Below are 27947 nucleotides of genomic sequence, written 5' to 3' on the forward strand. Positions count from 1 at the left end.
AATAAGCATCTACTATTTTTTCTGCTGCAGAGTTCAGCTAGAGATAATTTTGGCATCTGAGGAACCTTTTTACCCTTTTCCAAGAAGCAGTTATATCCTAAGTACTATGTATGTTATGAGCACTAACAGAGCTTACTCTGTGCCAGGGATTGTGTTATCTGTGGGGATGCAAAAACAGAAGGGAAGCAGTCCCTGACCTCAGAGAGCTTCTACTTGTTGAGGAAGGTACATAGAAATTAAACAATGTGGTGTAGGCCATGGAGTACGGGCTGAGGTACTTCACCTTGCTTCAGTCTCCTCCATAAAATTGGGGCAGAGGGCTGAAGGGGGAGAAGGTCTTAATTCTGTAAGAACAGTCCCTCAGATTTTGGAGAGGAAAACGCGTATTAGCATTTGGCATCGGGGGTAGGGCGGGGAGGTGGGACACCAGTGGGAAAGACTGGGAAGCTTGGCCTGGTCCTGCTTACTGTCCTAGGGGCCATAGCCTGTGAGTACTTTAAGGAGGGACAGGACTTGGACCTTAAAGGCAGCTGGAGAGGAGGGTGCCATCCATTCCAACCTTCATTTGGAAAGATCTGGAGATGGGAGGAAGATCACAGACAGCACTGAGAAGGCTTCCTTCTTTTGGCACAGTATAGATAAAATGTCAAAGCAGAAATTTTAGAGGGAAAAAATGAAAATGAATAAACATGAGTGCTCTTTGAATGGAGTAGTCCTGGACTCCCTGAGCTCCCCTAGAAGGCCTCCCTAAAGGGAGGTGGCCCTATGGTACTGGCAGGAGGCCGCACACCTTGTATAGCCATGGGTTTATTGTTGGTTTGCTTAAAGCATGCTGGGGAAAGTGAATGGCCTTTGGAATTTCCTTGTCTTTCTCCTTTTCTGATTCATTCTCCTGCACAGAGAGACCTGTCACTATTCACACCACAGCAAGATTTCCAAGCAAGACTCTCATCTTCTAGTCCTTAGACCACTTTGTTTTCTCCCCAGGTTGCTTCGGCTTTGGAAAAATGGAAGATAGCGATCCGAGAGGCCCAGACCTTCTCTAGAATGCATGTGCTTCTTGGGATGCTCGATGCCTGCATCAAATGGGACATGTCTGCAGAGAATGCCAGGTGCAAAGTGTGTCGGAAGAAAGGTAAGACAATGGGTGCCACCTTGAGGCGGGCCATGCATAGAGAAGGTGGGAGTTTGTCCTTGCTAAGCCTTTCTTTTCTTTCTTTCTTTCTTTTTTATTATAGCTTTTAATTTACAAGATATATGCATGGGTAATTTTTCAGCATTGACAATTGCAAAACCTGTTCCAACTTTCCCCCTCCTTCCCTCCACCCCCTCCCCCAGATGGCAGGTTGACCAATACATGTTAAATATGTTAAAGTATAAGTTAAATACAACATAAATATACGTGTTCAAACAGTTATTTTGCTGTATAAAAAGAATCGGACTCTGAAATATTGTACAATTAACCTGTGAAGGAAATCCAAAATGCAGGCAGACAAAAACAGAGGGATTGGGAATTCTATGTAGCTGGTTCAGTTCATTACTGCTTCATTGGAACTGATTTGGTCCATCTCATTGTTGAAGATGGTCATGTCCATCAGAATTGATCATCATATAGTATTGTTGGCTAAGCCTTTCTTTATCATTCTCAGGTTTTCTGTATTCACAGTAGCCATCTCTAATACAGTGTACTTGAATGCTTACACACACATACACACACACACAGTAACTAGATACCCCAGAAATAGCTGAGCTTATGATACCAAGTAAGAAAACTTGAAAGCTTAAATTAAAACAATCCTTGATTTTTCAAGGCTTTCTGAAAGAGGAAGTCATTTTTTTCAAATCTAAGGTCTTTTTCCACTAACTTGAAATACAGACTTAATTGAGTTGAGATCACCTGTAAAATGAAATACTTCTTAGAGTGAGGATCATTCTTCCTGTGCACATACACACATTCTACCCTCAACCCTTGGGGCCTAAGGAGCAAGATCTTTTAGCATGTCCATTTGGGAATCTTTCAGAACCAGAGAACTAATGACAGTAAGGCATCACCTGACTTGATTCCCTCAATACAACTGGTATTCAGAGTGATAGGAAAGGAATTTTATTTGACCCAGACCAGTGACTTTTATGTGCATGAGGAAGTCCTCTTCGTTAATGCTTTTATGCATGAGCGCTCTTGCCCTCTCCCCCTCCACCCCTCTGATACTCTGCCCATGAGGATTTGAGACCCACGAGTTGGCCAGGCTTATATAGATGGTACATTCAAAGAGAAGTTGAATCCCTGGGTTCTGTGGGTTGAAAGTAAGAATTCTTTCCACTTAGAATGACAGACTCTCTTGGATGTTTAATACCAGCATTGTATCACCTAGTTTGGAACCTGCTGGTGTTTGAAGGAGGAAAGAAAAAACTATTTCTTTAGTCACATGAATTATTGAATCTCCAACATGTGCCCATAAAGTTGCTCCAGGGGAGTCTTTGTGGTTCTTTGTCTGATGATTTAGCTATTCTTGGCAGAGCCCCTCTGGTCCAGATCAGGTCTCATTCCAGATCTTCTGAAAGTATTTAGAAAGATACTTTGGGAAATGTTCCCCACAGTGTTGTGGGATCTGTGATCCTGGGAATTGTGAGGTTGATGCAAACAGGCAGGCAGTAGCAAATGGTAAAGGTTTGGGCTAACTATGTGGTAAGCCTGGGGGGTTGGTGGGAGTTAGGAATTCAGGAGCAGAGGGATGGAGCTACGGAATTTAGGGAGACAAGTCCAGGGGCAAAGCTCAGTTGCTTTGGACGTCCCCTTTCTAGTTGCCAGTCATCCCTCCTTGACCTTTGCAAGGGCAGGTTTGGATGTGCTCATTTGTCTTGTTACTAGATCCTATCTGCTGGTTCTTCTCTCTTTCTTTCTTAAAAGTTTTGTTCTATGATAGGGAATAGTATATGGGTGAAGAGGGAAAAACAAATCCCAAGGACTTGAGCCTGAAACTAATGATAAATTGACTTAAAATAAGTCTCACTTTAGTCCTTCTGCATGCCAGAGAGCTTAAGGTTATTTTAGCTCTTAACGCCATGAATTTGTGAGTTAAAAAAAAAAAAAATTATGAGGAATTTGCCACATCATGAGAGTTAGCTGAGCTTCGGGCAATTGCTCTGGTCTTGCCCTGCCCTTCCTGGTCGCCCAGTAGAATGTTCTGGCCCCAGAGAGTCTCCCCGAAGAGCTCCATCGGAGCCCAAATGTCTGTTGCTGTGCTGCCAGACAACATGACTGGGGTGTTTTTTATTTGGGGGTCGGGGTTTTGCAGGTGAAGATGACAAGCTGATCCTATGTGATGAGTGCAATAAAGCCTTCCACCTGTTTTGTCTGAGGCCGGCACTGTATGAGATTCCAGATGGAGAGTGGCAGTGCCCAGCCTGCCAGCCTGCGACCTCCCGACGGAGCTGTAGGGGCAGGTGAGTCAGCCTGAGCTAGTGCCTGGAGGGAAGCAGGGAGTCGCATTTTACTTAGCGACCTGGCAAATAGACCCTTGCAACCAACAACTTTCCATTTAGGGGATTCTCACCGAGTTCAGTTTTGATGCCATTGTTATGGCCTTGGTCAGGGTGAGAGGATTTGTGAGTTGTGGAGGGGGTGGAGGGCAGAGCTGTGTGAGCCTGGCCTGCCTGTCCCCATAAAGTTATATCCTGCTCCCTCTCAGTTACGGTTAGAGAACAAAAGGGAAGAGCCGGCCTCTTCCCCAAAGGTCAGGCCTTTAGCCAGCTGGTGCAGGGAGAACTGCACTGGCTTTGATGTCTTGGTCACCTGCAAGCTGTCTCAGCTCCTGGAATGGAGCCATCAGGTGAACTAACACCTGTCGGCTGCTGATCTCCTCGTTCACCCTTAAAACACTAATCTGGCCAAGGTTGTGGGGGTGGATCACCATTTTGTTTCTTGGGGGAAGAGCACTTCTTGCTTTTAGTTGGGGTCATTCCTGGCCCTCTTGGAGCAAACTCAATTCTCAGTCAACACGACCTGTGTCCTCTGGACATCCCCTTCTTTCCCAAATAGGAATTATACTGAAGACTCAGATGATGAGGATGATGGGGAAGAGGGGGATTCGGAGGAAGAGGAAGAAGAGGAGGAGGAAGAGGAGGAGGAAGACTATGAAGTGGCTGGATTGCGACGTGAGTTTTTGATTGAGCCTGACTTGTCTGGTGTGAAGTTGTAGTTTCCCATAGCCAAAGACTGCAAGGATCGCCTGCCTCTCATTTTTACTCGGACTCTCTTCCTACTTAACTGTGTGTTATGGCTTTCCCAGCTACCTCAGGCACAGAGCTGGGATGGATGTCACCTATAGGACACTCAAGGTCAAATCCTTTTGCTGTAGATGGAAGCCATAGGTTTGACCAGATGATTTTAGCCCCCTCTGGTCTGTCTCTTCTCTTCTTTGCATTCAAAGTACAGGGAAGCCTCGCTTGGAGGAAGGTGAAGGGGGTCAGCTGGACCCTCTGTATAATTATCTGAAATGATCAGAAAGGCTTCCGCTCCATGTCTCGTCTTTGACAGAATTGCCCGCACTGGAAATGTCCCTTTATTAAGGGAATGAAAAATCCTGCAGCCTGGGGCGGGGTGGGGGTTGGGGGTGTTGGGGAGTGGATTCTGTAGGCTTCCCCATTCTTTTGCTTGCTTTGGCCATTCATGTCAAAGTTCTGTGAGCTTGTGATCACCTTTGCCCCAAAACCACCTCCAGTCACCCTCTATCAGGGTCTGCTTTGAACTCAGGGAGCCAGTTCCTAGCTCTTTACAACCAGCCCCCCACTGGGGCTTCCAGGAGCGGCCAGTGGAGCTTCCTCAGATGATTCCCACGTCATCTTGGTGTCGTCTTCCCTGCCGCTGTCCTTTGGGCTTGGATTTCACCAAGACACGTGGGACAGTTTGGACTGGGTCCTGAAGCCCCCGTGGGTCAGCCTAACCTGGGCTGTCCTTCCTTGGCGTTCTTCTGCCTTCGAGGCCTCTGCTTTGGCCTGGGGTTTTTGACCTCTGGGGGTAGCCACACCCTGAGCCGAGTGCTCTGACAATAGCCAAAGACAGGCCTGTGATCTAAAAATACAATGTGAGATGTTGTCTGTCCGGGCTCTGCCTTGGCTCCCCGCCCCTGCCCAGGATCTCAGCTGCTGAGCATTCAGGATGGGAGCCTGGAAAAATCATTGTGGCAAGACTTGAGTTTAGTGGAAGAGGCCAGAGCTTAGTTCTTTGTGGAGCATTTGTGTCTGCGTGCCCCATGGGCGGCGTTGGCTCTGTTGCGGGCCTGACTTGTGGGCTGGGCCAGAACCTGCCTCTATGAGCTCTGCGGGCCAGGCTGGCCCAGCAGCCAGAGATGGACACCTCCCAGACTGGCGGGGGGGAGGCAGAGCTCAGAAATCGGCCCCGGATGTTCTGGGCTCTCTGCAGAAGGTGCCTGCCTCACCACCCAGCACCTGGGTGATCTGTGTTTCTTTGGAAAAGTTCTGTTAGATTCTGGGCCTATTGGCACCCACCCAAGGTTCTCAAGATGGCTCTTTGCTTTCCGAGGGCTTTGTGAACAGATTAGGTTTCCTGAAACCTTGAGTCTGATGGGGGTTGGGGGAGGGGTTTGGCAGGGTCTCTTCTTCCCTCCACTTTCCTCTTTGGTTTGTTTTGTACCTGAAAGTACCTGAGCTTGGACATCCCATCCGGGGGGTGGAGGGCCGTGGCTGAGGCTGGAGTCTGTTGGGACCCTGCTGGGTCAGGATCCTCAAGCTCGCCTGGGCCCCGCCTGCCCGCCTGGTCTAAAACCACCCCTGTTTTTTCTTTTCCTAAAGTACGGCCCCGAAAGCCAGCCCGGGGCAAGCACGGGGGCCTTGTAGTTTCTACGAGGCAGGGCCGGCGTCTGGGCAAGAAGCTCCATCCTCCTCGGAGACCCCGGCCCAGGGCTCTGCCAGTTGACAAGGCAGAAGTGGACGAGCTGGTAAGCTGGAATTGATTTTAGGCAACAGGTGGGGATGCCCCTCCCTTTCTTCCCTTCCCCCACGTCCATCTAGTTGGGGGAAGGGGACTTAGAGTGGGCCCAAGCCAGCTGGGACTACAGGCCCTCCGGGGACCAGCTATGCCCGGCATCCCTCTGCATTCGCGATCACACGGTGTCTGCGGCTTGGTTTTAAATAGTCTCTCTCTGTCTCAGGGGGTGGGGTGGGTCGGAGGGCCGGGGCTTGCGGGCGTGAGAATGCCAGCAATGCCAGAGCTGTGCCGGCTGCCCGGGTGCTTTTTCTGACAGTTGTCCCAGCTCTGGACTGGAGGGAGACGGGTCCTGTTGGGCCTGCTCTTATTTACATGGCCCTTTCCCTCAGTCAGAACTGGCAGGGGCATTTTGGGTGTAGCAGAGCCTGGGCCCTGCTTTGCTCCCCACTCCCCTCCGCCCCACAGCCCTCACCCCTAAATTTGAACCTCGACAGCTCTGGTTTTCTCCGAGTTTCTCCCCATAACAGCCAAGGTCCGGGGTCCAGCAGCTATGGTGATGGCTTGAAGTGACACGTTGAGCCCCCTAAAAGCTGGCTCTTTCCCCAGCCCAGCTACTTGGGGAAAGGCAAATGGGGCTGTGGCCAGGTGGGGCCATGCTTCGGGTGGGGCGCTCTCTGTCCAGATGCTTCACTTGTTTGGTTGGGATTCTTGTGCCCCCAAAGCCCCTGCTGGTCTTCGCTATAGGCCTGGAGCAGGAAACGCTGGTGTTGGCTTCATCTGGGGTGAGCTCGCGCTCCCACTTCTGTCCCTCTGTCCGGTCCCCCAATCCCCGTGCTGTGCTCAGGGTGCACTAGCGTCACCTCCTTTCCTCTCCTCGGAAACAGGTGCTTCAGACCAAAAGAGGCTCAAGAAGGCAGACTTTGGAGCTGCAGAAATGTGAAGAAATCCTCACCAAGCTCATCAAGTTCCGCTTCAGCTGGCCTTTCAGGTTGGGCACCCCAGGCCTGCTCTCCCTGGCCTCCTGTCCCTGCCGGGCCAGTTCTCCCTGGGCTGTTGCTGGGCTGTCCTCGGCCTGCTCTCCCTGGTTGGCTCTCCCTGGCCTGTCCCTGGGGTGGGGCTCACAGGAGGAAGGGGAGGAGGGAAGGGGCTCACCCCAGGGACCTCCAAGGCTGACCTCCTCTCCCTCTGGCCTTTTTTCCCAGGGAGCCGGTGACCACAGAGGAGGCGGAAGATTACTTTGACGTCATCAGCCACCCCATGGACTTCCAGACGATGAAGAACAAATGCTCGTGTGGCGCTTACCGCTCGGTGCAGGAGTTCCTGTCCGACATGAAGCAGGTGTTTGCCAACGCGGAGCACTACAACTGCCATGGCAGCCACGTGCTGACCTGCCTGGCGAAGACAGAACAGTGCCTCGTGGCCTTGGTGCACAAGCACCTGCCGGGCCACCCGTATGTCCGCAGGAAGCGCAAGAAGCTCCCGGACCAGCCCCTGGAGGGGGAAGCAGGGGACAGTGACCCCGAGCCGCTGGGACATTCCAGGGGGCGGAAGAGGAAGAAATAAAAGGAGGCCGGGGCCGGCGTCTGGGCGGCGGCGGTGGGGAGAGAGCCCCCGGCAGGCTTACCAGGGGTGGTTTGGGGGGAAGGGGGAAGTGTTCCTTCTCCGGGCCCTGTTCCCTAGACCTCATCGCCACCGCTGCAGAGAACTGAGCGCCTGCTTCCGATATAATAAATGTTGTTAGGCAATGTTGGTACTAGGTTGGCTTCTGTGCCCGGAGTGATCTTAAGAGGTTTGCAGTGGGGATGGGGTGGGTGCTCTTGCCACCATGTTGAAATTGTTAGGAAGTCAGTGAAATGCTGCTGAGTTCCCTGGAAATTCCACCCTGCCCCTTGCTGAGAATTCTCTCCTTCTTTCCAGCCCCCGGGGGGTTGCCCGAGAGAGCCTACGCCTCCCTCTCACCAGGGGAGGGGTTGCTTTGCCACACAGGACCAAGAGTAACCAGGCCAATGGGCTGTTGATTTTAAAATATATATATATACACACATACATACATATATATATATATATATTTATATATGGTCTTGATTTTTTTTTTGGGGAAAAGACTTTCCTGCTCCCAGTAAAAATGGGTATATCCCCCTCCCCCCCATTCAGAGGTCAGTTCATTTTTCACCAGCATCATGAGACAATTTGGCTTTGAGGTGATCTTGGTGGGTCCGAGGGCACGTTCCCTTCCCTTCCACCCTCCGCCGTCCCCCTTCCCCCCATCCAATTGAGGCACTTCACTATTAAAAAGACTGGAGGTTCCTGCTCCCTTAGTTGGCTTATAATCATGCAGCCAGTCCTTCCCTTGGATGAATCTGGCCAGAGGAGGGGCACTGGCACTCGGCCCATCTCTCGGCCAGACAAGGTTTGGAGGGCAGAACAAAGCAGGAAGAATTTGAAAGTGTAACTTTTTTAAAAATTGATTTTTCTAGTTATTAAAAGTTGCTTGTTTCAGCAGTGATATTGTATAAAGGACACCTTGTAAAATAATTGTCGTCTTGCTTTGGCACATGTACAGGACAATTTATATGAAAGCTGTGTTTGCTTAATCCTTGTTCTCCCCCCAGCTCATTGAAAGCCAGAAGGATGGGGGAGGGGCTAGTGTTGGCTCCTTGACAGCAACGCCACTCCCACACCCCCACCCCCACCCCCACCCCCAGCTCCCTCCTCTTGCCAAGTGTCAAGGCCCCAGATTCTGGCTTGGAGAATCTGAGGGTGTCGGTGGCCCCAGATGGAGAAGCCCTTTCCTCGGTGAGTCCTTAGTTGTTGTATTTAGGCAAAACTTTGTAGTCCTCATTCCCTTTTATGGCCAACTTTGATAAAAAAACAAAAAAAAAATACAGAACAGGGTTAAATTTTTTTCTATCAAGTTTGAATTTGGAAACTGAGCCAGCCAGCTCTAATGTACCTATTTAAATACACCCACAGAAGCGATGTAACGCCTAGAATTTGAGGATAAAATCTTTACTACTAAACTGCAAGGTGTGTGTCCCTGTACGTCTTATCTTGGTGGCAGAGGACGGCTGGGGAGCGCGCCGCCGGTGGCTGACGCGGCTCCCTCGCTCCCCTCTGCCCCCGTAGGCCCAATCCTTGTTCCTTAGTGAGCGCCCGATGTTGCTTCAGTGACGTCCGAATTGTATGTTGCCTTTCTTTGTTTTTAAAAATTGTCATTCAGGAGGGAAAGGGTCTGCCAAAGACCAGACTTGTAATAAATCGGAATTTCAAACAATAAACGTCATGTGCTTGTGTTTGTTTAAAAGAGAACTCTGGACACCCCAGGGGTCATCGCTGGCGGCCGGCCGCGGCTGTCCCTCTGGGTCTTGGTCGCCGGTGGCCGGCCCCTGCTCGGCCCCGGCAGCCAGCGAGGTGTGATGTCTTCTGCCGGTTTAGCCACGGGTCAGGCTTGGGCTCCTCTGGACGTGTCTCTGAGGGCTGGCTTAGCTGGGGCAAGGATGGTAAGCCATTGAACATTCACTGCGATGTCCTGAAGTTTTCACTTTTTTAAGAAAATTAAATACACTTCAGGTATAACTCACCAAAGTAAGGATGGGACAGAAGCAAACCCTCAGGCCTCGGGAAGTGTCCCTGGCCATGTTTTCTTGGGTCGGGGCTCTCCAGATGGAAGTTATTCCCTGGCCTTAGGCACAGAGCACTTGGTGACCTTGGGAGGAGCCGTTTCTCCCAGATGGGACTGGACCCCCAAGACAAGGTGTGCCCTCCTTTCAAGGTTCTCTCATCAAACTGGGGCCTACCAAGTGCTTCCCTCAACTCCCGGGTAGAGTGAGCGGGGGCCAACACCCACAAAGCTCTAAATTTGAACTTGGGGGGCCCTGCCTGCCCTGGCACCCTGTTGTGTACGGCTCACCTGCCTGGTGGAAGAAGGGGTGGGGCCAGAAAGGCTCCTCTAAGCTCCCCCGACCTTAGGGGGTGAGATCCCACCCTGGGAAACCCCGCAGGTGGCGCCCATGCTGCTGACCCTCAGCAGTGAGGGCCTCCCACTGGTGCCCCCCGAGGGGCAGGGCCGCAGAGGAGGTGCCCTCTCAGGCCTGGGCTTGGGGCGGCTGTGGTGTTCCACCCATAATCATTGTGCACAGGCTCAGCTCGATATATGTAACCTTAGGCCACCCGGTCATTCATTTTAAGTAGGAGAAAAAAGGGTCTCCAGGTGGTCCCATGTGCCATTCTCCCATCCCGGGTGCCCCCTGCTTCCCAAAACAAGGGGGAGGATGGGAAAGTCCCGAGTAGGGAGGATGCTTGGAGGAGCCAGGCTGGGAGCTGGTGGCGTCCGGCTTCCTGGAGCCCACCTTGGCTCAGGGGGCGTGGCCTGGGAAAGGGGCTGAAGGCTCCAGCCTCCCAACCCTCGCCCCCATAGCTCAGCCGGGCACTGACACTCCACCACTCCTTGGTCCGGCAGGCTCCCAGCGGAGCTCTCCTCCCCATCGTCAGACCCGGAGGGCAAGGGGAGAGACAACTTCAAGGTTCCACTTCTCCAAAGCCAGATCTGCCCTGCACCCAGGGCCTGTCGGACAGCAGCCACAGGGGTTCCACTGACCATAATCGCTCCCCCCACCCCCCTTCATCCTCATCAAAAAACATCAACCTATGAACTTGGAGTGGTTTCCCTGGAACTAATACTGACTGTGGAGGTCGGGGCAGCAAAAAAGGGTGAGAAGGCAAAGGAAAGGGGAGTCGGGGTAGGGAGCGCACGTGGGGAGGTGCGCTCGGAGCCGGGGGTGCCCCTATCTGCGGCCAAGTCCCCCCCAGGACTCCCTGGGATCACCCCCATCAGATGGAGCTGCATTTCCTTTCCCCCTCCCCTATCCGGAGCAGGAAAAGGCCGCAGAACTAACTGCTCACGGCCCCATCTCCCTAAGAAGGGAGCCCCCAGTCCCAGGCCCAGAACCCCGGAGAGCTCGGAGGGGAAGCCAGGTCTCCTAGCCCCAACCCCCTCATCCCTCCCTAGTAGCTGGTGCCCTCTGACCCCAGGGGGTGACCCCAGCCCATCCCCCGCAGAAGCCCATCCCCCGCGGCTCCCGCGACCTCCTGGGGCAGCCCGGGAGACCCCCACGTGGGACGCTGGCCTAAAACTCCAGGGGGCTCGCCTCCCTCTCCGCCTGCCGGGAGTCCCACAGCCTGGGGGGGGGGAGGAATCCAACTTCGAGCTGTTCTTCCCCCCTCCCAAGCCCAGACGGAGAGCGAGAGAGAGGGAAAGGGGCTGTCTGGCGTCCTTCCAAATGGGGCAGACGGAGGGGGGGCCGAGTCTGGGAGGGGGCCGGTCCCGCACCCCCGTTTCTGCCGTCCCAGGGGAAGAAAGGGGGGGAATCCCAGCCCCAAAGGGTCCGTGAGAAACGCAGCTGTCACAGCAGAAAGGCTGCAGCCCCAGCCCCTGCCCCCCGCTCCCTCCGGCCACCCCCTCTCCAAACCTCGCGGCCCCAGAGCAGACCGGGCCAGGCAAGCGGGGCACGCAGGGTGGGGGCGAGGGGGCTTTATTCCAGTCCATGCTTCCAAAGGAACTTCACAATAAATTACATCATTAAATAAACTTCTGCCCGGCTCGCGGCCTTGGGCCCTCCCCTCCATCCCCGGGTGCTTCCGGAGCCTGGGGACGCGGGCGCCTGTGTCCCCTCCATTTGGGGCGCCTCCCTCCCGGCGGCCTCCCTCCGTCCCCCAGGCCCGGGCTCCGCCGGCCGCGACAGCTGCCTGCCCCCTTCAGCTGTCCCAGAAGGCAGGCGGCGAGTGCGCCGGGGAGGGCCTGGGAGGCCGCCGGCGGGGGAGGGGGGGCGGGCCCCGCCTCTAGAGGTGCGTGGGGTTCTCCAGGTACGGGTCCGCCTTGGTCATGTGGAGGACCACGGCCGGGGCCTTGTAGTGGCAGTGCGGCCCGCGCCCGCAGCCCGCCGGCCCCCCGCAGCCCTTGCCCCTGGCCCGGCCCCCCGCCAGTTTCCGGTGGCACAGGCTCTGCCACGTCTGGAAGGTCTTGGAGCTCCAGACCCAGACGCCGCTGGTGATGCCCACCACGAGGGACATGAAGATCTTCAGCATGAAGACGGCCACGGTGGGCACGGAGCCGCCGCGCAGGGAGCAGTCCCGGCGCCCCCCGGGGAGCGCGGCGGCGGCGCAGGGCTGCTCCGTGGCCCGCAGGCGCCAGAAGTCCATGTTCAGCCTCTCGTAGACGTAGCAGACGATGACGCAGGTGGCGGGCACGGTGTAGAGGATGGAGAAGACGCCGATCTTCACCATGAGCTTCTCCAGCTTCTCCGTGTTGGTGCCCCCGGTCTTCATGATCTTGCGGATGTGGAAGAGGGCCACGAAGCCCGTGAGCAGGAAGCTGGTCCCCAGCACCAGGTAGCAGGACAGGGGCACCAGCACGAAGCCCGTGAGGGCGCTGGCGTCGGCGCTGCCCACATAGCACAGCCCCGTCAGCTCGTCGCCCGCCACCTTGCGCAGCGTGAGGATGACGATGGTCTTGAGCGCGGGCAGCCCCCAGGCCGCCATGTGGAAGTAGCCCCCGTGCGCCTCGATGGCCTCGTGGCCCCACTTCTTCCCGGCCGCCAGGAACCAGGTGAGGGTGAGCACCACCCACCAGAGGGAGCTGGCCATGCCGAAGTAGTAGAGCAGCAGGAAGACCAGCGTGCAGCCCGTGTTCTCCAGGCCCTCCTGGATCACTGAGGCCCGCCTCGGGTCGCAGGCCACGCCGCGCCGCCACGGCCGGATCAGAAGGCCAGCAGTGACTTGCAGCACATGGACAGGAAGATGATGGGCCGCTCGGGGTACTGGAAGCGGTGCGGGTCCAGCAGGAAGGTGAGCACGGTGAAGGCCGTGGAGAAGAAGCACAGCGCCGACCACACGGCCATCCACACCAGGGCGAAGTCCTTGTCGCGCCCCGACCAGAAGACCTCGACCCGAGCGCGCAGCAGAGCGCGCGCACTCTGCACGATCTGGAACTTGTCGGGGTTCTCGCAGGAGGGGGCGCCGGGCGCGGGGCCCGGCGCGGGCCGGGGAGGGCGCGGCGCCACGGGCAGCATGCCCAGGCCCTGGTGGCCGGCGTGGCCGCCGCGGCGGCCCCAGGCGGCGGCGGGCCCGGCCGTGGCGTTCCCGGGCGCCTCCATGCAGAGCGCGTGGGGGTCGTTGGGCGTGGGCAGGCGCGCGCAGTCCAGGGCGTCGGGCCACGGGAAGCTGAACTGCTCCATGACGGGCGCGCAGCGGCGGCGGGCTTGTTCGCACATGGGCCGGCAGGCGGGGATGGGCGCGGACACCTGGTCGGTGCACATGGGCGCGTAGAGCGAGCACAGGAAGAAGCGCAGGTGCGCGTGGCAGCCGTACTCCACGAGCGGCGCGAACTCGTGCAGCTTGGCCGCCGCCTCGGCCTGCGTCTCGTGGCCCAGCAGGTTGGGCATGCGGGTCAGGTTGTAGCCGATGCCGCGGCACATGGGGATGGCCACGGCCTGGCAGCGCGCCCAGCCCGGCCCGCTCGCGCTCCCGCCTCGTCCGGCCCCAGCTCCAGCGCCGCCGCCCGCCGCGCCGGCCACCAGCGGCCAGAGCGCGCGGCCCGCCCGGCCCGGGGGCCGCCGGGGGCCGCCCCGGGGGATGCGGCGGCGGCGGGGGGCGGGAAACGCGCGGCTCACCTGCGCCCCGGGGTGCCGCGCGGGGGCCGCCCTGGCTTGCGGCCCCCGCCGCCGCCGCCGCCCCCGCCCGGTCCCGGCTCGGCCCGGCCCGGCCTCCGGCCCGGCTCGGCGTCTGGGCTCCCGGCTCGGGCTCGGGCTCCGGGTCTGGGTCTGCACGCGCTGGAACCGCCGCGCCCGGAGCTGCCCGAGCCGGGCCGGGCCGGGCCGGAGCCGGGCCGGGGGCCCGGGCAGGAGCGGGCGGAGCGGGAGCAGGGGCGGGGCGGGGCGCCGCCACCTCCGCCCGAGCCGGGGAGCCAGGAGCCGCCCGAGCCCCCTCCGGGCCGGCGCTACCACCTCGGGGGCGGGGCTGGGGCCGGGGGGCCGGGCCGGGACACGCCCTCGGATGGAGGGCAAGGCGCCGCGCCTCAGCCCCGCTCCTCGGCACCCCTGGTGGAGGGCTGACGCTGGCACCCGGAGAGGCGGGGGGGGGGAAGGGGACTGTCTGCGGCTGCGTCTGTATCTGGTGTCTGTCTGTGTCTGTCTGTCTGTGTCTCCCTCTGTGTCTGTCTGGTGTCCCTGTGTGTCTGTCTGTCTGTCTGTGTCTCCCTCTGTGTCTGTCTGTGTGTCCCTCTGTGTCTGTCTGTCTGTGTCTCCCTCTGTCTGTGTCTCCCTCTGTGTCTGTCTGTCTGTGTCTCCCTCTATCTGTCTGTGTGTCCCTCTGTGTCTGTCTTCTTTCCCTCTTGTCTTCTGGGTGTCCTTTGTCTTCTTCTTTTCTCTAGGACTTTCTGTCTTTGTTGCCTGCGTGTGTCTGTCTGTGTGTCTGTCTCCCTGTGTCTCTGTCGGTCTATCTGTGTCTCCCTCTGTTTTCTGTTTGTCTCCCTGTGTCTTTCCCTTCTGTTGTCTTGCTCCCTCTGTGTCTTCTGTCTGTGTTTCCCTTTTCTTCTTCTGTCTGGGTGTCTCGGACTTTCTTTTTGTTTGGTGTCTTTCTGTCTGTTTATCTCCTTCTCTGTCTTCTTTCTCCCTCTGTTCTTTCTGTCTCCGGGACTTTCTTCTTTTTGCCTGGTGTGTCTGTTCCCTCTTTCTTTCTGTCTCCCTTTCTGTCCCAATTAGGGCTTTTCCCCCTAATTTTATCAGTTTTTGTGTCATCTGGGAAGACCCAGAGGCAATCTTCCCATTTTGCAGAGGAAACCGGGGGGGAGGAGCTGGAAGGGCGCCTCTAGCTGACAGAGCCGACGCTGCGGGAAGACCTGACCTCACCGTTTCAGACAGGGGCGACCCAGACAAATCCTAACTTTTCAGTTCTGTCTCAGAGGGCTATATTGGCACCTAATTAGTCTCCCTGGTCAGAAAAACACTGAATGATTTGAACCGAAACTAGGTTTAATGGTCGAGACCTTTGGAATGAGGGGTTCGGGACGTGGAGGTCGCTCTTATTTCCCAGCGAGAAACAAACTGACCCCCCTCGCCCTTCACGGAAAGGGTCCCCCTCCCCCCATGTCACAGTCTTTGTGAAGGATCAGTGACTCAGAGCTGGCACTGAAGTCGGGGCCGTTTAGTCCCAATCGCTCGTTTTAGAGGAGGAAGCGGCCGAGAGCCCCCAGGAAAGTGCTGCCCTTTCCGGCAGTGCCGGCCTTGCGAGGGGGCAGGGGAAGGGGAAAGGACGGAGGGGTTCAGGGGGAAGGTCAGCCAGAGCTGCAAAGGACAGCTGGGAAGGCGGCTCCATTTGGCTTTGGGAGGGGCTTGAGGGCAGCCTCTCTCCTTCCTCCCCTCCCCTTCCCACCCTTCTCCCTTCTCCTCTTTCCTCCATCTCCAAAGTCACTTTCCTCAGTTTCCCTCAATCCACAGGAGAAGGAAATGGCGAAGTGTCTGCCGGGAAACTCCAGGGACACATTGGCTTTCGGGGGTCCCCAGAGTCGCCGAGAGCTGGACACGACTCAACAACAACAGGATTAGTCTCGGTACTCGTTGTTTTTTTGGGTGCTCTTTCCCGCGCACAACCCGCCCATCTCCACGCCTTTGCACACGAAGGCTCTTTCCTCCCTTTGGACTTTCTAGCTTCTTCCAACACCCAGTTTTCTCCTCTCCCCCGCCCCCCCAAGCACCAGCGAATCTTCTGGGCGGATGGTGCTCCTCCTCTGCCTGAGCACTCACTCCTTCCGGCTGACGAAAGTGTGAACAAACACGTGCTACGGCTAACACGCCTTCACGCCACGTCTCTGGGCGGATTGTCAGGGGAGGATGGGAAAGCTGAGACTGAGGAAGGTGGCCAGCGATAATGGCAAAAGGGTCTGGATTCGAATCTTCTGCTACGGCCATCAATGGGGCAAATCTCTGGGTCTCAATTTCCTCATCTGTAAATTTAGGCGGTTGTGCTGTCTCGGGGAGTTGAATCCTGGGGTCCAGGAAATTATTTCTGTTTTTAAAAATATTTCGATAATTGTATTTCAATATAATTTGTCGTCTTTGTATTTTATGAATTTAAAATTTTTATTCTGAGAAAAATGCTTAGTCAGAGAAGGGATCCCCAGGCTCCACCAGTCAATAAGGTCGGACCCATGATGCAAAAAAAGTTGTGGCCTCTTTTCCATCTTTAAAATCTATGATTTTATCTTCATTTTTCAGGAGGGAACCCTGGAGACTAGTCATATTTTGTCATATTATCCCCCTATCAAATGGTCGTTCACCCTTCTCCTCCACACCATGAGTGGGAATCAGGGCAATTAGGAATCTTATGCTCCGTCAAAGACTCAGAGAAGCAGCCTCAGTTTCCCATTTCCCCTTCCCCATCCTTGTTTTGTCTCATTTCATCACCCTTTCCGGTCCCCATCACCCGGCCCCCATCTTTAGCATTCACAACCCTGTGACCACCCTCCTCATCCATAGCACTTGGTGCCGGGCAAGAGCGATTCGAATCTTGGTTTTGTCAGTCACTCTCTATGACCATGAGCAAGTCACCCCACATTTCCGCTCCTTCCTCCCTGAATTTTGGAGCTCCCGGCAGCCTTGCCCCCACACCCGTGCCCCTCTCCCTTACCCCGTCCCAGCTCCCTTTCCTGGGTTGTCCCTTCCCGATAACCTGTAGTCCCCTTGAGGGCAGGGACAGCTTTTTTTGTATGTAGCCAGCACATAGTGATCCGAATCCTGACTCAAAACCCTAACTAAACCCCTTGCATTCCCCCCCTTACTTTTCTATTCCTTTCCTTGTGGTCCCCAACGCCAATCTTTACCCCCCCTCCACCTACTGATCCCATCCTGAGCCCCATCTTAGCCACCCACCCCCCGCACCCACAATCCCTCACCTCCATCTTTGCCGTCCTGGTCCCCAGATCCCCACTCCTACCAGCCCGCTCCCTGACCACGTTTGCCACCCCATCACCCCCTCCTCCGGTCCCCTCCCGGCCTCCTCCGCCCCAACATTCCCATCCCGCCCCCTCTCCCAGGCACCAAAGCCAGGATTCATCCCAGCGTAATGAAGCGCTCATCTGTGCTGGCTGCTTCGCCGGGAGAGCGTCTGTAGGCAGCCAGCCAGCCCCGGCCCCGGGAGAGACAGCGACTGACTGACACTTGAAAGGACACAGACACTGCGGGGTTTGTGTCTGAGAATGAGTCTCATCGATGACTTTACAGAACCCTTGAGGGCCGTTCTCCAGCTCCTCAGCCCCCTCCCAGCCCCCTCTGGAGCCCAACTTCTCCCGGAAACAAAAATAAGGGGTTAAGGAAAAAGCAGAGCCCCCCCAAGCCTCTCACGGAACATCCCCCAAGACCCCCAGAGTCCCTGGAGCCCCCGGGCTCTGGGGAAGCATTTGTTTTCTCTCTGGGGTCTGCTCTGGCTTTTCAGTTACTCCAAGTCTGGCTTCCTGCTAGTAATCTCTTCATTATCATTGTTGTGGGCACTGACTCAAAGCCTGCTGCTGGCTTGGATTCAGACACACACACTCACACTCACACACACACACACACACACACACACACACAGAGTCTCACACATAGTCACACACACTCACAACTCTCACACACACAGACACACACTCATTCACACACACACTCATTCACACACACACTCACACTCACACAGTCACACAATACACTCACATACACACACAGTCACACACACACACACACACACACGGTCAGAGGGGAAGCCTCCCCACAGAGCAAGGGGAATTATCTGCTTCCCAAAGCTTTGGTGCTTTCTTAAAAGAGTCTCCTTAAATGCTCTCCTGGTCCCGGGAAGCGAGGATGTATCTTCTAAATGATGGGGATTTTCACACTTTTTTCGGGGAAACCACCTGGGATTTTCTGCAGAAGGCAAAGGAGCAGCCGGGGAGGGAAGGCTGCTGCCGTGCTGAGTGGAGAAGGGTGCCGGGAGACGGGGGTTCGGGCTCAGCCTCCGATGGGGACTTGTGTGTGACTGTCCCCTCGGGACCTCTGGAGCCCGAAGTGCTCCCACTAGGCCCCACGGTCCCTTCCCTCTCTGACGGGTGCTCTGGACCTGAGAGCTGTGCCGGGGTTGGATTTTTTTAATATTTTAGTAACTTTTTTCAATATATTAAAACCAATACAAAACCCAAGAGATTAAAGCCAATAGAACTGGGTTCTCTGGCAAGCCCATGGATTTTGCACCTGGAAGAGTATTTTCCAGCAAAAGCCCCCCTCCCCATCTCCCCTCACTCCGGCCCCCAGTAGGTGTTTGCTGATGGCCGGCTCGGCCCGGAGCTTTCCTGACCAGGAAGTGCGGGAGTCTGTCCTGAGAGGCTGGAGATGGTCGCCAGCGACCCGAGCGAACGTCCAAGGGCCCGGGCCCCACAGGGTCTCCGTGGGTGCCGGGGCCAGCGCTGGGCCGTGGGGAGGATGGGCAGCTCCTTTATCCAGGAGCGGCTCCGGCCCCGTCCCAGAGCCCGGGGCCTGTTGCCATGGCACTGAGCCCACTCCCAGGCAAGACAAGAGGAGGGCAGAGATGTGGGGGGTGGGATGGCCCCTCAGCCGTGCGGATTCCGAGGGAAAGGAGAAAGGGATCCCTCTGAGCCGGCTCTCCCTCTCCCTCCGGCTTTGTTCCTCGCTCCCTCTCCTCACAAAGGGGGAACAATGGCCGTGGCTCTCGCTGAAAGGGACACTATGGAGGGGGTGTGGAGGGAGGGGGATGAAAACCAAGATGGCTTCCCCTCCTTCCCAGACTAGGCTCCCCACCCCCGGCCCCACTTCCTGGGGGACTTGCCGCCATCCAGGCCCAGGTGGAACAGAGCCCAAGGGTTGGCTTAACCAGGGGCCTGGGCAGACGTGACTTCGGCTGCTCCCAGGCCCTCCCCCTCCTCCCTGGGAAACCCCGGCCTCCCCCCTTGGAGGGCAGAGCCCCTGAAGGCTGCTGGAGGCCACAGCGCTGAGAGCCATGACTCACGGCATCCCCCGGTCTGGAGGGGGAAGAGACCCAGAAAATGGGAGCGATCCTCTCTCCCCTGCGTGATTTATAGAGAACCTGGCGGTTCTGCCGACTCAGGCCACGGGTTCTAGAACCTGGTCCGGCCCCAATCTGGAGCAGATAGGCTATCGCCCGTCCCGTTTGGGGGAGTCTTCTAGGTCGGGGGAATCGGGCCTTGGTTGTTCCAGCTGCCATAGAACTGCACCCGGAAAGTGTGGGGGAGCCTCCCCCCCCCCAGGCGCAAGTCGTTGTATTCACCTGGACTAATGTTACACTTGCAAACCTGAAAAAAAACCAGAGAGAAAGAGGGAGAAAATGTGAGAGAGAGAGTGAGAGAGAGAGTGAAAGAGAAAAAGAGGGAGAGAAAAAATAACAAGTGAAAGAAAGAAAGAAAAAGAGGAAAAGTGAAAGAAAGTATGAGGGGGAAAGTGAGGGGGAAAGAGAAAGCGAGAGTGAGATAGTAAGAGTGAGAGAGTAAGAAGTGAAAGTAAGAGAAAAAGGGAAAGTGAGGGGAAAGAGAAAGGGAGAGACAGAGACAGAGACAGAGATAGAGACAGAGACAGAGAGAGAATGTCAGAAATTCCACCGAGTCCAGGGTTCTTCACCTGAGGTACCCGGAGCCGCCACAGAAGAGACCCAGACTTGGATTTCTGGGGGTCCATGAACTTCTTTAATATTTCGGTAACTTCCAACCTCAGCAGCTTCTTTTGTAAATCTTTGTATCTCATTTTGTGCAGTTAAGAGCATGATTCCCAGGGGGGCTTCCCCAGACAGCCTGACTGTCCCCGGTTTCTTGTCCAAATCCACCATTTAACAGATGAGAAAACTGACGTTGGCTTTGACCTCAGGTGGGGCGCTCCTCTGTCAGAGGCGCCCCCCGTCTCTCCTTGTTCCCCTCCACCCGCTGAGCTCTGGGGGTCGCGGAAGGGCCTCCGAGGGTCTCGCTCCGGCCTGACGGCAGGGTGACGCCCCCGATGACAAACATCTGGCCACGAGTCATTCTCAGGGGGAGGAAAGGCCGGCACTCGGGGGCGGGGAGGCCCCTCTGGCCTGTACAGACCCCGGCTCCCCGGGGAACCTCACCCCCACCCCAGCCCCGGACAAACTGCGCTCAACAACTTCGAAGGAGCTTTCCCGGGAGAAGCCCCCCCCCCCCCCCATGAAATCTTCATGGACTCTGTCACAGGACCCCGAGGTCCCCCAAGTTCAGCCCCTTCGTTTTACTGTAGTAAATCAGGGGTCCGAAGTCATGCCTGTAATAAGTCAAGATTTGAACTCAAGCCGTTGACTCCAGATTTGAGGCTCACACATCTGGCTCTGAGTGGGGATCCTGCAGTTATTCAGTAGTCGTGGCTGACTCTTAGACCCCACTGGGGTTTTCTTGGCAGATCCTGGTGTGTTTGGCCGTGTCCTTCTGCAGCTCCTTTGACAAATGAAGAAACTGAGGCAGAGTGAAGTGGCTTGCCCAGAGTCACACAGCTAGGAAGGGTCTGAGCTCCAGGCTAAGGCTTTCTCCCCCATCCCTGGCTCTCTTCCCTGTATCCCCCCCGCTCCAGCCTCTTGCCTTAGGGCTCAGTCCTACTGATGTCAGAGCATGTGTCCTCTCTGTCAGGGAAGACTTGCCCAGGGAGGATCTTTGGTCTGCCTGGGGCTGGGGGAACAAGGAGTCACCCATCAGCCTTGGCATGGGGGCGGGGGCGGGGGGGTGTCCCTGCCTGGGAGGCTCCTAGGGAAGTTCTGGGGGCTCCGGGAAAGAGACAGGCCGGGGCCAAATCCCACCCCCCACGGTCTCTGTGGCCTCCCCTCTGAGCCTCCGCGCCTCCTCTGCAAGATGGCAGGGCTTAGCCCCCCCCCCCCGCCCCCCAGCCCTGCTCTGTGATCCCTCTGGGCGGCCGGGGCTGCCTTCGTAGGGACGGAGCCCGTGTCAAGGTGGACCGGGCAGGTTACTGGGGGAAATCTGCTGGGCCAGCAGGACGAGTGGGGGGCCCAGCAGGATGAGTGGGGGCCCGGCAGGACGAGTGAGGGACCAGCAGGACGAGTGGGGGGCCATCGGGCCTCGGCAGGAGGAAGGAGCCCTTGGCTGGGGGGGTCCGTTCCAAGGGCCAGCCCCCCTCCCATACGCAGCTGAGGGCTGGGGGGCCGAGGTTCCCATTCCTCCTGAAAGCCGCTTTGTGGACCCTGGGCCAGGAGCTCCTGTTTCGTTGACTTTGGAACCTGCCACTTATTTATCCAACTTGAAGGAAAATTCAGCAGCGGTGGAGGGAAAACAAAATAACTCGGCTGGCCACAAGGGGAGGGGAGCCCTGGCCCCAGCCCCTTGCCCCACCCCCACCCCAGGGCGGGGCCCTCCTCTGGCCCCCTCTCCCTGCATTCAGTGGTCCTCCATCAGCAGGGGCGGGAGTGCTGCCTCTGTCTTAGGGGAGGGGCTCTGGGCTTCATCTCCCCCTCATCCTTGTCTGAGCATGTGCTTAGGAGGCAGCTGGCCGGCCACGGCTGGGGTGGAGGGTCAGGGGTTAGAGGTCAGCCTGTGCCCCAGATGGGAGGTCCAACAGGGGCCCCTGTGTCTGTTCAGAGGTTGACCAATAACCGTGGCCCGACTGGCCTGGACCAAGCCCCTTCACATGAGGCAGCGTCTGCTCTCTCCCCTCCCCAAGCCAGGATAGCGCCAGAAGTGAATTGCACTTTCAGATGCTGCCCCTGGTCGTCTCCCAGACCAGGCAAGGTCGAGAGGGTCCTGGGGAGGGGAGGATTTCTTCAAAGCAGCCCCTTCCTGCTCCTCACCCTTCCTTCCTTCCTTCCTTCCTTCCTTCCTTCCTTCCTTCCTTCCTTCCTTCCTTCCTTCCTTCCTCCCTCCCTCCCTCCCTCCCTCCCTCCTTTTTCTTTCTTTCTTTCTTTCTTTCTTTCTTTCTTTCTTTCTTTCTTTCTTTCTTTCTTTCTTTCTTTCTTTCTTTCTTTCTTTCTTTCTTTCTCTTCTTCCTCTTCTTATTCCTCTCCTCCTCCTCCTTCTCTTCCTCCTCCTCCTCCTCCTCTTCTTCTTCTACTTCGTCTTCTTCTACTTCTTCTTCTTCTTCCTCCTTTTCTTTTTCTCCTTTTCTTCCTCCACCTTCTTCTCCAGGCTCCTCAATATCAATTGATCATTTGCTCATGAGAATCAGACCTGGATACAGTCCTTTGTCTGTCTCCCTTCGGGGGCTTCTCCCCATTCCCGACATCAGTCCTTTATTCAGAATCCACACTGTACAAGGATGTACATCCTAGGCGCCAGAGGTATAAAAGCAGACCCTTCCCCCCAAGGTTTTCCTTCCAGTGGAGGAATACATCACATGTGTGTGGGCATCTGCAAAGGAAAAGAGCATGAACAACTGGCAACATCAGGGAAGACTTCCTGTGAGAGGTGGTCCAAGAGTTAAGCTTTGAAAGAAGGCAGGATTCTAGGAGAAAGGAGGGAATTTCGGGCATGAGGAGGAGGCAAAAGTGTGGAGGTAGGAGATGGAAAGTCAGATTCTGGGAAGTCCTCCAAGGTTTGGTTTAAGGGCACCTCTTTGATGACGACTTCCCTCAGCTGGAAATGTTCTCCCCAACACACCCCCATTTGCCAATGTGGATCCCTTGTTGGGTTACCCCATTCCTCTCATCACACCCTGATATCTGTCTGCTACCACGTAAGCCCCTCCGTTGAGGAAGACGCTGAACCATGTTTGACTTGGGAGGGGGGTCTCTGAGCGGTCCAGAGAGACTGGGACACTCGTCTCGTTGCTAAGTGACGTACACGGTCAGTAACAGACGTTGGTATCTGGGACAGGATTTGAACTAAGGTCTGCCTGTCTCCAAACCCAGAGCTCTGACGGCTCTTTCACATTTTCAAATGCTTCTTCAGTACCGACACAACCTGTGGCTTCATGGGAGTCTTCCCAGAGATGCAGAGCATAACTTCTTGATGACTTAATAGAAGGTTTTCAAGAAATTTTGTGGCCAAAAAATCCACCGCTCTGAAAACCACTTCCAAGAACAGAGGCTTACTGTCTGATGATTGACTGTCCAGTTGGGCTCATCCGACATGGTAGGACTCGATAACTTTAGCAGGAAGTCTGCCTTGCATCCAGTAGAGATTTCATCAGTATGGGTGGAGTACCAATCTTTGTATTCCTAGCCCTTAGCACCTACCACTTTATAATTATTTGGATTTTTTCTCCTTTTCCTTTTTTTTTTCCTGAGGCAATTGGGGTTAAGTGACTTGCCCAGGGTCACACAGCTAGGAAGTGTTAAGTGTCTGAGGTCAGATTTGAACTCAGGTCCTCCTGACTTCAGGGCTGATACTCTATCCACTGTACCTAGCTGCTCCATAATAATTTGTTTAATGGATGACTCACTGGATCAATCAATTAACCAGCAAGCATTTATTAAGCACCCACTATGTATGTGAGGTGCTAGGGATGCAGACAATCCTTGCCTTTGAGAATCTTATATTTAATGTGGAAGAAAACGTCAATTTCTTATCAATCAATAGGCATTTAAAAGAGCCTACTATGTGCCATTCAGGGCCTTAGGTACTGAGGATAAAAAGGGAAAATTGGAACAGTTCCTGCCCTCAAAAGGTTTACATTTTATCACAGAATAGCATAAAAATAGGCAAATATTTGAAGTACAGGAATAGGTATTACACCTGAGGTTTCACTAAAGTAATGAACTCTCGGTTGAAGAAATTCTCTACTGAATTCTTCTTCTTCTTTTTCCTTTTCTCCTTCTTCTTCTTCCTCCTCTTTCTCTTCTCCTTCTTTTCTTCCTCCTCCTCCTCCTCCTCCTCCTCCTCCTCCTCCTCCTCCTCCTCCTCCTCCTCCTCCTCCTTCTCCTCCTCCTCCTCTTCCTCCTTCTCCTCCTCCTTCTTTCTATTAAAGTGAATTGATACTTTTTCTTTAAAGTATAGATTTGGGGAGTTGCCTGGAATCTTGGCAGCAGTGAGATGTGACAGAACTAAGGTTTGGATTTGAAGCTGGTTCCCTATTCATGATGCTGGCTCTGGGGTACATGCACAAAATAGACACCAAGTCAATTGGAATCGGGAAGTACTCTTGGGATTCTAGGAGGCTGTGATGAAAGGAGAAAAGGTGATGGCAGAAGGGTGGTTACAAGGCTCCAGGAAAGCCACTGCTCTCTCAACGTGTTCTAATTTCCTCTCCTGGGTCCTCCCCCATAGTGCCTGGGAAGAGAAGGAAGGCACCATGGGAGGCTTGGAGTGCGAACTGTCTGGGGGCTTCCACTGATGGTGATCAGAAACCTAATGGCGTCCTCGTGAAGCTCAGGCACCCAGACCAGCCCTGGGCAGAACCTCTCAGCTATTTCTTACTCTTGAACCTCTGGGTCCATTCTACCAGCACTTGGTAGAGGGTCTATCAATTTTGTTGTCTCCGAATGACCTCATCTGGATAGAAACAGGATCGACTGATTCCCAGGGACGGATGGGAGACCGGCCCCAAGCGCAACGCGCTCAGAGTAAAGATTCTGTCTGGGTCAGTTGACTGAAATCTATCCAATCCACTCTTCCTTCCTTCCTTCCTTCCTTCCTTCCTTCCTTCCTTCCTTCCTTCCTTCCTTCCTTCCTTCCTTCCTTCCTTCCTTCCTTCTTTCCTTCCTTCCTTCTTTCTTTCTTTCTTTCTTTCTTTCTTTCTTTCTTTCTTTCTTTCTTTCTTTCTTTCTTTCTTTCTTTCTTTCTTTCTTCCCTTCTTTCTTTCTTTCACAATTAGGGTTAAGTGATTTACCCAGGGTCACACAACTAGGAAGAATTAAGTGTCTGAGGCCAGATTTAAACTCTGGTCCTTCTGACTTCAGGACTGGTGCTCTATCCACTGGACCACCTAGCTGCCCCCCAGTATTGATTTCTGACCTGGCTGAGTAGAGAAGGACTATTGCTCTCTAGAAAAGTCACTTGTTTGAGTGTAACCAAAGACCACACATGCTACTGCTTCTGGGCTTGCAGAAAGGAGTTTATACTGTCTCTCCCACTTCTAAAGTCCATGATTCTATGTTTCCATGTGGAACAGAAACAGGAACAGGAAAGGCTCCTGAAAGACTTCAGTGGAGATTTCCCTCCAAATCAACAGTCATCCATTCATCACCCCTTGCTGGGTCTGCTCTGACAATGGGGTCTCACATTCCCAGATCACGTTAGTATACAAGTCACATCTCTCCATTTTGTCTGCTAGCACGAGAGACTTTGTGAACCGTCTTTGCTGGAGTGAAAATATACTCTATTCATGGCATTTCCCTAATCTACCCTTGGAGAACTACTGTCAAAAGAGTCAATGAGCTTAATCCCACCTGACTCATTCTTAATGAACCTTGGATTCTCCCAGTGCTCACCTATTTCCTTTCTAATTGCTTCTAACCTGTCCCTTGAATATTAGGAATCAATGTCAGTTTTTCTGGTCACAGACCAGTCTGAAGTCACACACTTCCTTTTCAGGAAATTGGGAGATCTGACCATTGTGACTCCTGGATCTCCTCTGATGCTATCTGAGTGACCGTGGCCAAGTTATTTAATATCCCTCCATCCTAGGGGTGAAAAGAACGATAACAATGATGATGATAATTATCATTTTTATCGTGCTTTGATAATATTTGCAAAGAGCACAAATATTTTATTTGATCCTCCCAAGCATTCTGGGAAGTAGGTACCATTATTATCCCCATTTTTACAGATATTATATAATACATTATATTATACAATATTATCTCATTTGATCCTCCCAACAATTCTAGGAAGTAGGTGCCATTATTATCCCCATTTTTACAGTTGAGGAAATTGAGGTATACAGAAGTCAAGTGACTTGTTCAGGATCACTAACACAGTAAGTTCCTAAGGCTGGGCAGGTCTTCCCGATTCCAAGTTCAGAGCTCTGACCATTTGGCCTCCTGCCTGCATTAGACAGTCTCTAAGCTCACTTCTAGTTCAGGAGTCGTGGTCTATTCCAACCATCACCAGCAGTGGGTTAATGATTTGATCTGACTTTCAGTACATTGTGATGTCGTCCATTAGATTAATTAGGAAGAGCTAAAGGTTCTCATTAGCATCTCATTTTTTTTGGGGGGGGGGGGAAGAAGGGGAATTTGGGTTTTTTTTTAAATTTAATTTAAATTTATTTTAAAGAAGATTTTAATTCTGTCTTTTTAAAAATTCCATCTTAGCCATTTTGTTCTTTCCCCTTTAAAGATGATTTTTCTTGGTAGAGAAAATAAAATAGAGTTTTTGTATCTTTTCCCCACCATCTGTTGCCAGCTTTCCAGGCTCACTGTCACCTCCCCTTTCTCCCCATTTTAGCCACACATAGAATGTGCAAACCTTACCTTGCACCATCATCATCCTAAAGTTTATGACCCAGAAGCTTTAAATTCTTCTTTCTGACCATAACCTCCAGTTTTCCCATCTCTCATCTGATCTTATTTCTTTTGTGTGACTTAATAGTACCTTAATTTTCCAAAATATGTAAAGATAGTTTTCAGCATTCATTAAAAAAAAAAAAAGAACAACTTTATTTATTTTTGCTGGGACAATTCGGGGTAAATGACTTGCCCAGGGTCACACAGCTAGGAAGTGTTATGTGTCTGAGGCCAGATTTGAACTCAGGTCCTCCTGACTTCAGGGCTGGTGCTCTATCCACTGCCCCACCTAGCTGTGCCCAGCATTCATTTTTATAAAATTTTGTGTTCTAAATTTTTCTTCCTCCTTCCCCCACCTCCCCCCTCTCTAAGACAGCAAGCAATCTGATAAAGGTTAAATATATGTGATCCTTTTAGATATATTTCCATATTTGTCATGCTTTGATGGAAATTCAGTCTCCATAGTTCTCTCTCTGGATGTGACTGGCATTTTCCCAAGTCTAAAGGAATTGCCTGGAATCACCACATTGTTGAGAAGAGCCATGCCCGTCCCAGTTGATCAGCCCATAATCTTGTTGTTGCCATGTACAACCTTCTCTTGGTTCTGCTCACTTCGCTCAGCATCAGTTCATAGAAGTCTCTTCAAACTTTTCTAAGATGAGTTTGCTCATCGTTTCTTACGGAACAACAATATTCTGTTACTTTCCTGTTCCATAACTTAATCAGCCATCCCCCAGCTGATGGGCATCCACTCAATTTTCAGTTCCTTCTGCCCTCATTTCTAAATCTTTTATTTTCCTTTTTAAATGTTGTATGAATACTCCTTTCTGTTTCTATATCACTGTCATTCTCCAGTGAGTATCCCATTACCAATAAAACTCTCGCTTTTAATGAAGTGGTACAAACTTTTTAAAATGAGTGCATTGGTCATGTCTAAAAAAGCACATCTCATGATACATCGATACGCCGTCATCCCTCTATTGAGAGTCATCCCTAGTCCTCTGAAGTCATGATTGGGGCATTACTTTAATCAGAATTCTCAAGTCTTTAGAAGAATATAAAACCATGGGTCTAGAGCTGGAAGGGCCCCCAGATTCCATGTTGTCAATCTTCTTATTTTACAGGTGAGGAAACTGTAGCCCATGTAGGTAATACTTGCCTAAAGTCCCACAGGTGGTAAACATCAGAGGCAAAATTTGAACTCAGGACCAGAGTCAATGCTATTTCTATTGTACCATGCCATCGTCCAAACCCTATTCTTCATCCGAACCACAAGTCTGCCCTTTCCTGCTCTCTCAGTCCATCATCCCTGTTCTGACCTAGAACTAGTCCAAACCAGGAGATTTCCTGCCCCCCTTCTCTGTTAAAACCCAGTTCTGGGTGAGCTCCACCATCCACTTTCCTCACGTCTGTTCACATGCTGCTCGATACCATGAGAGAATCTGCCATAACTCTATTTTCGGGCTTCATCGCCAATTTATGTTCTATAATCTCAACTGGTTTGGAGGAGTACAGCCAAATGGGAAACGAAATAGAGGTTCTGGGAGGAATCATCCAATAGGAG

At 53.7% G+C, this 27947-nt stretch overlaps 2 protein-coding genes across 4 annotated transcripts in view; one reads left to right on the plus strand and one right to left on the minus strand.

Annotated features, from left to right (window-relative positions):
- BAZ1B (bromodomain adjacent to zinc finger domain 1B) overlaps nucleotides 1-9225 on the plus strand; it is a 58718-nt gene extending 49493 nt beyond the window's left edge. For all 3 annotated transcript variants that reach the window (XM_031967959.1, XM_031967957.1, XM_031967960.1), the window contains exons 14-19: nucleotides 988-1135; nucleotides 3297-3444; nucleotides 4040-4155; nucleotides 5812-5957; nucleotides 6832-6935; nucleotides 7150-9225. In XM_031967959.1, the coding sequence (XP_031823819.1) occupies nucleotides 988-1135; nucleotides 3297-3444; nucleotides 4040-4155; nucleotides 5812-5957; nucleotides 6832-6935; nucleotides 7150-7510 (1023 nt within the window). In that variant the 3' untranslated portion in view covers nucleotides 7511-9225. The remainder of the gene's footprint in view (nucleotides 1-987; nucleotides 1136-3296; nucleotides 3445-4039; nucleotides 4156-5811; nucleotides 5958-6831; nucleotides 6936-7149) is intronic.
- Nucleotides 9226-11443: 2218 nt separating this feature from the next.
- Nucleotides 11444-20009, minus strand: FZD9 (frizzled class receptor 9). Its single transcript, XM_031968750.1, is given in 4 exon segments — nucleotides 11444-12720; nucleotides 12723-14057; nucleotides 19184-19292; nucleotides 19911-20009. Coding segments are annotated over 4 exon segments (2478 nt in total). The 3' UTR covers nucleotides 11444-11785.
- Between the last annotated feature and the right edge of the window lie 7938 nt (nucleotides 20010-27947).

Source organism: Sarcophilus harrisii, chromosome 4 (genome assembly GCF_902635505.1).
Source record: "Sarcophilus harrisii chromosome 4, mSarHar1.11, whole genome shotgun sequence".
In the NCBI taxonomy this organism is placed as follows: domain Eukaryota; kingdom Metazoa; phylum Chordata; class Mammalia; order Dasyuromorphia; family Dasyuridae; genus Sarcophilus; species Sarcophilus harrisii.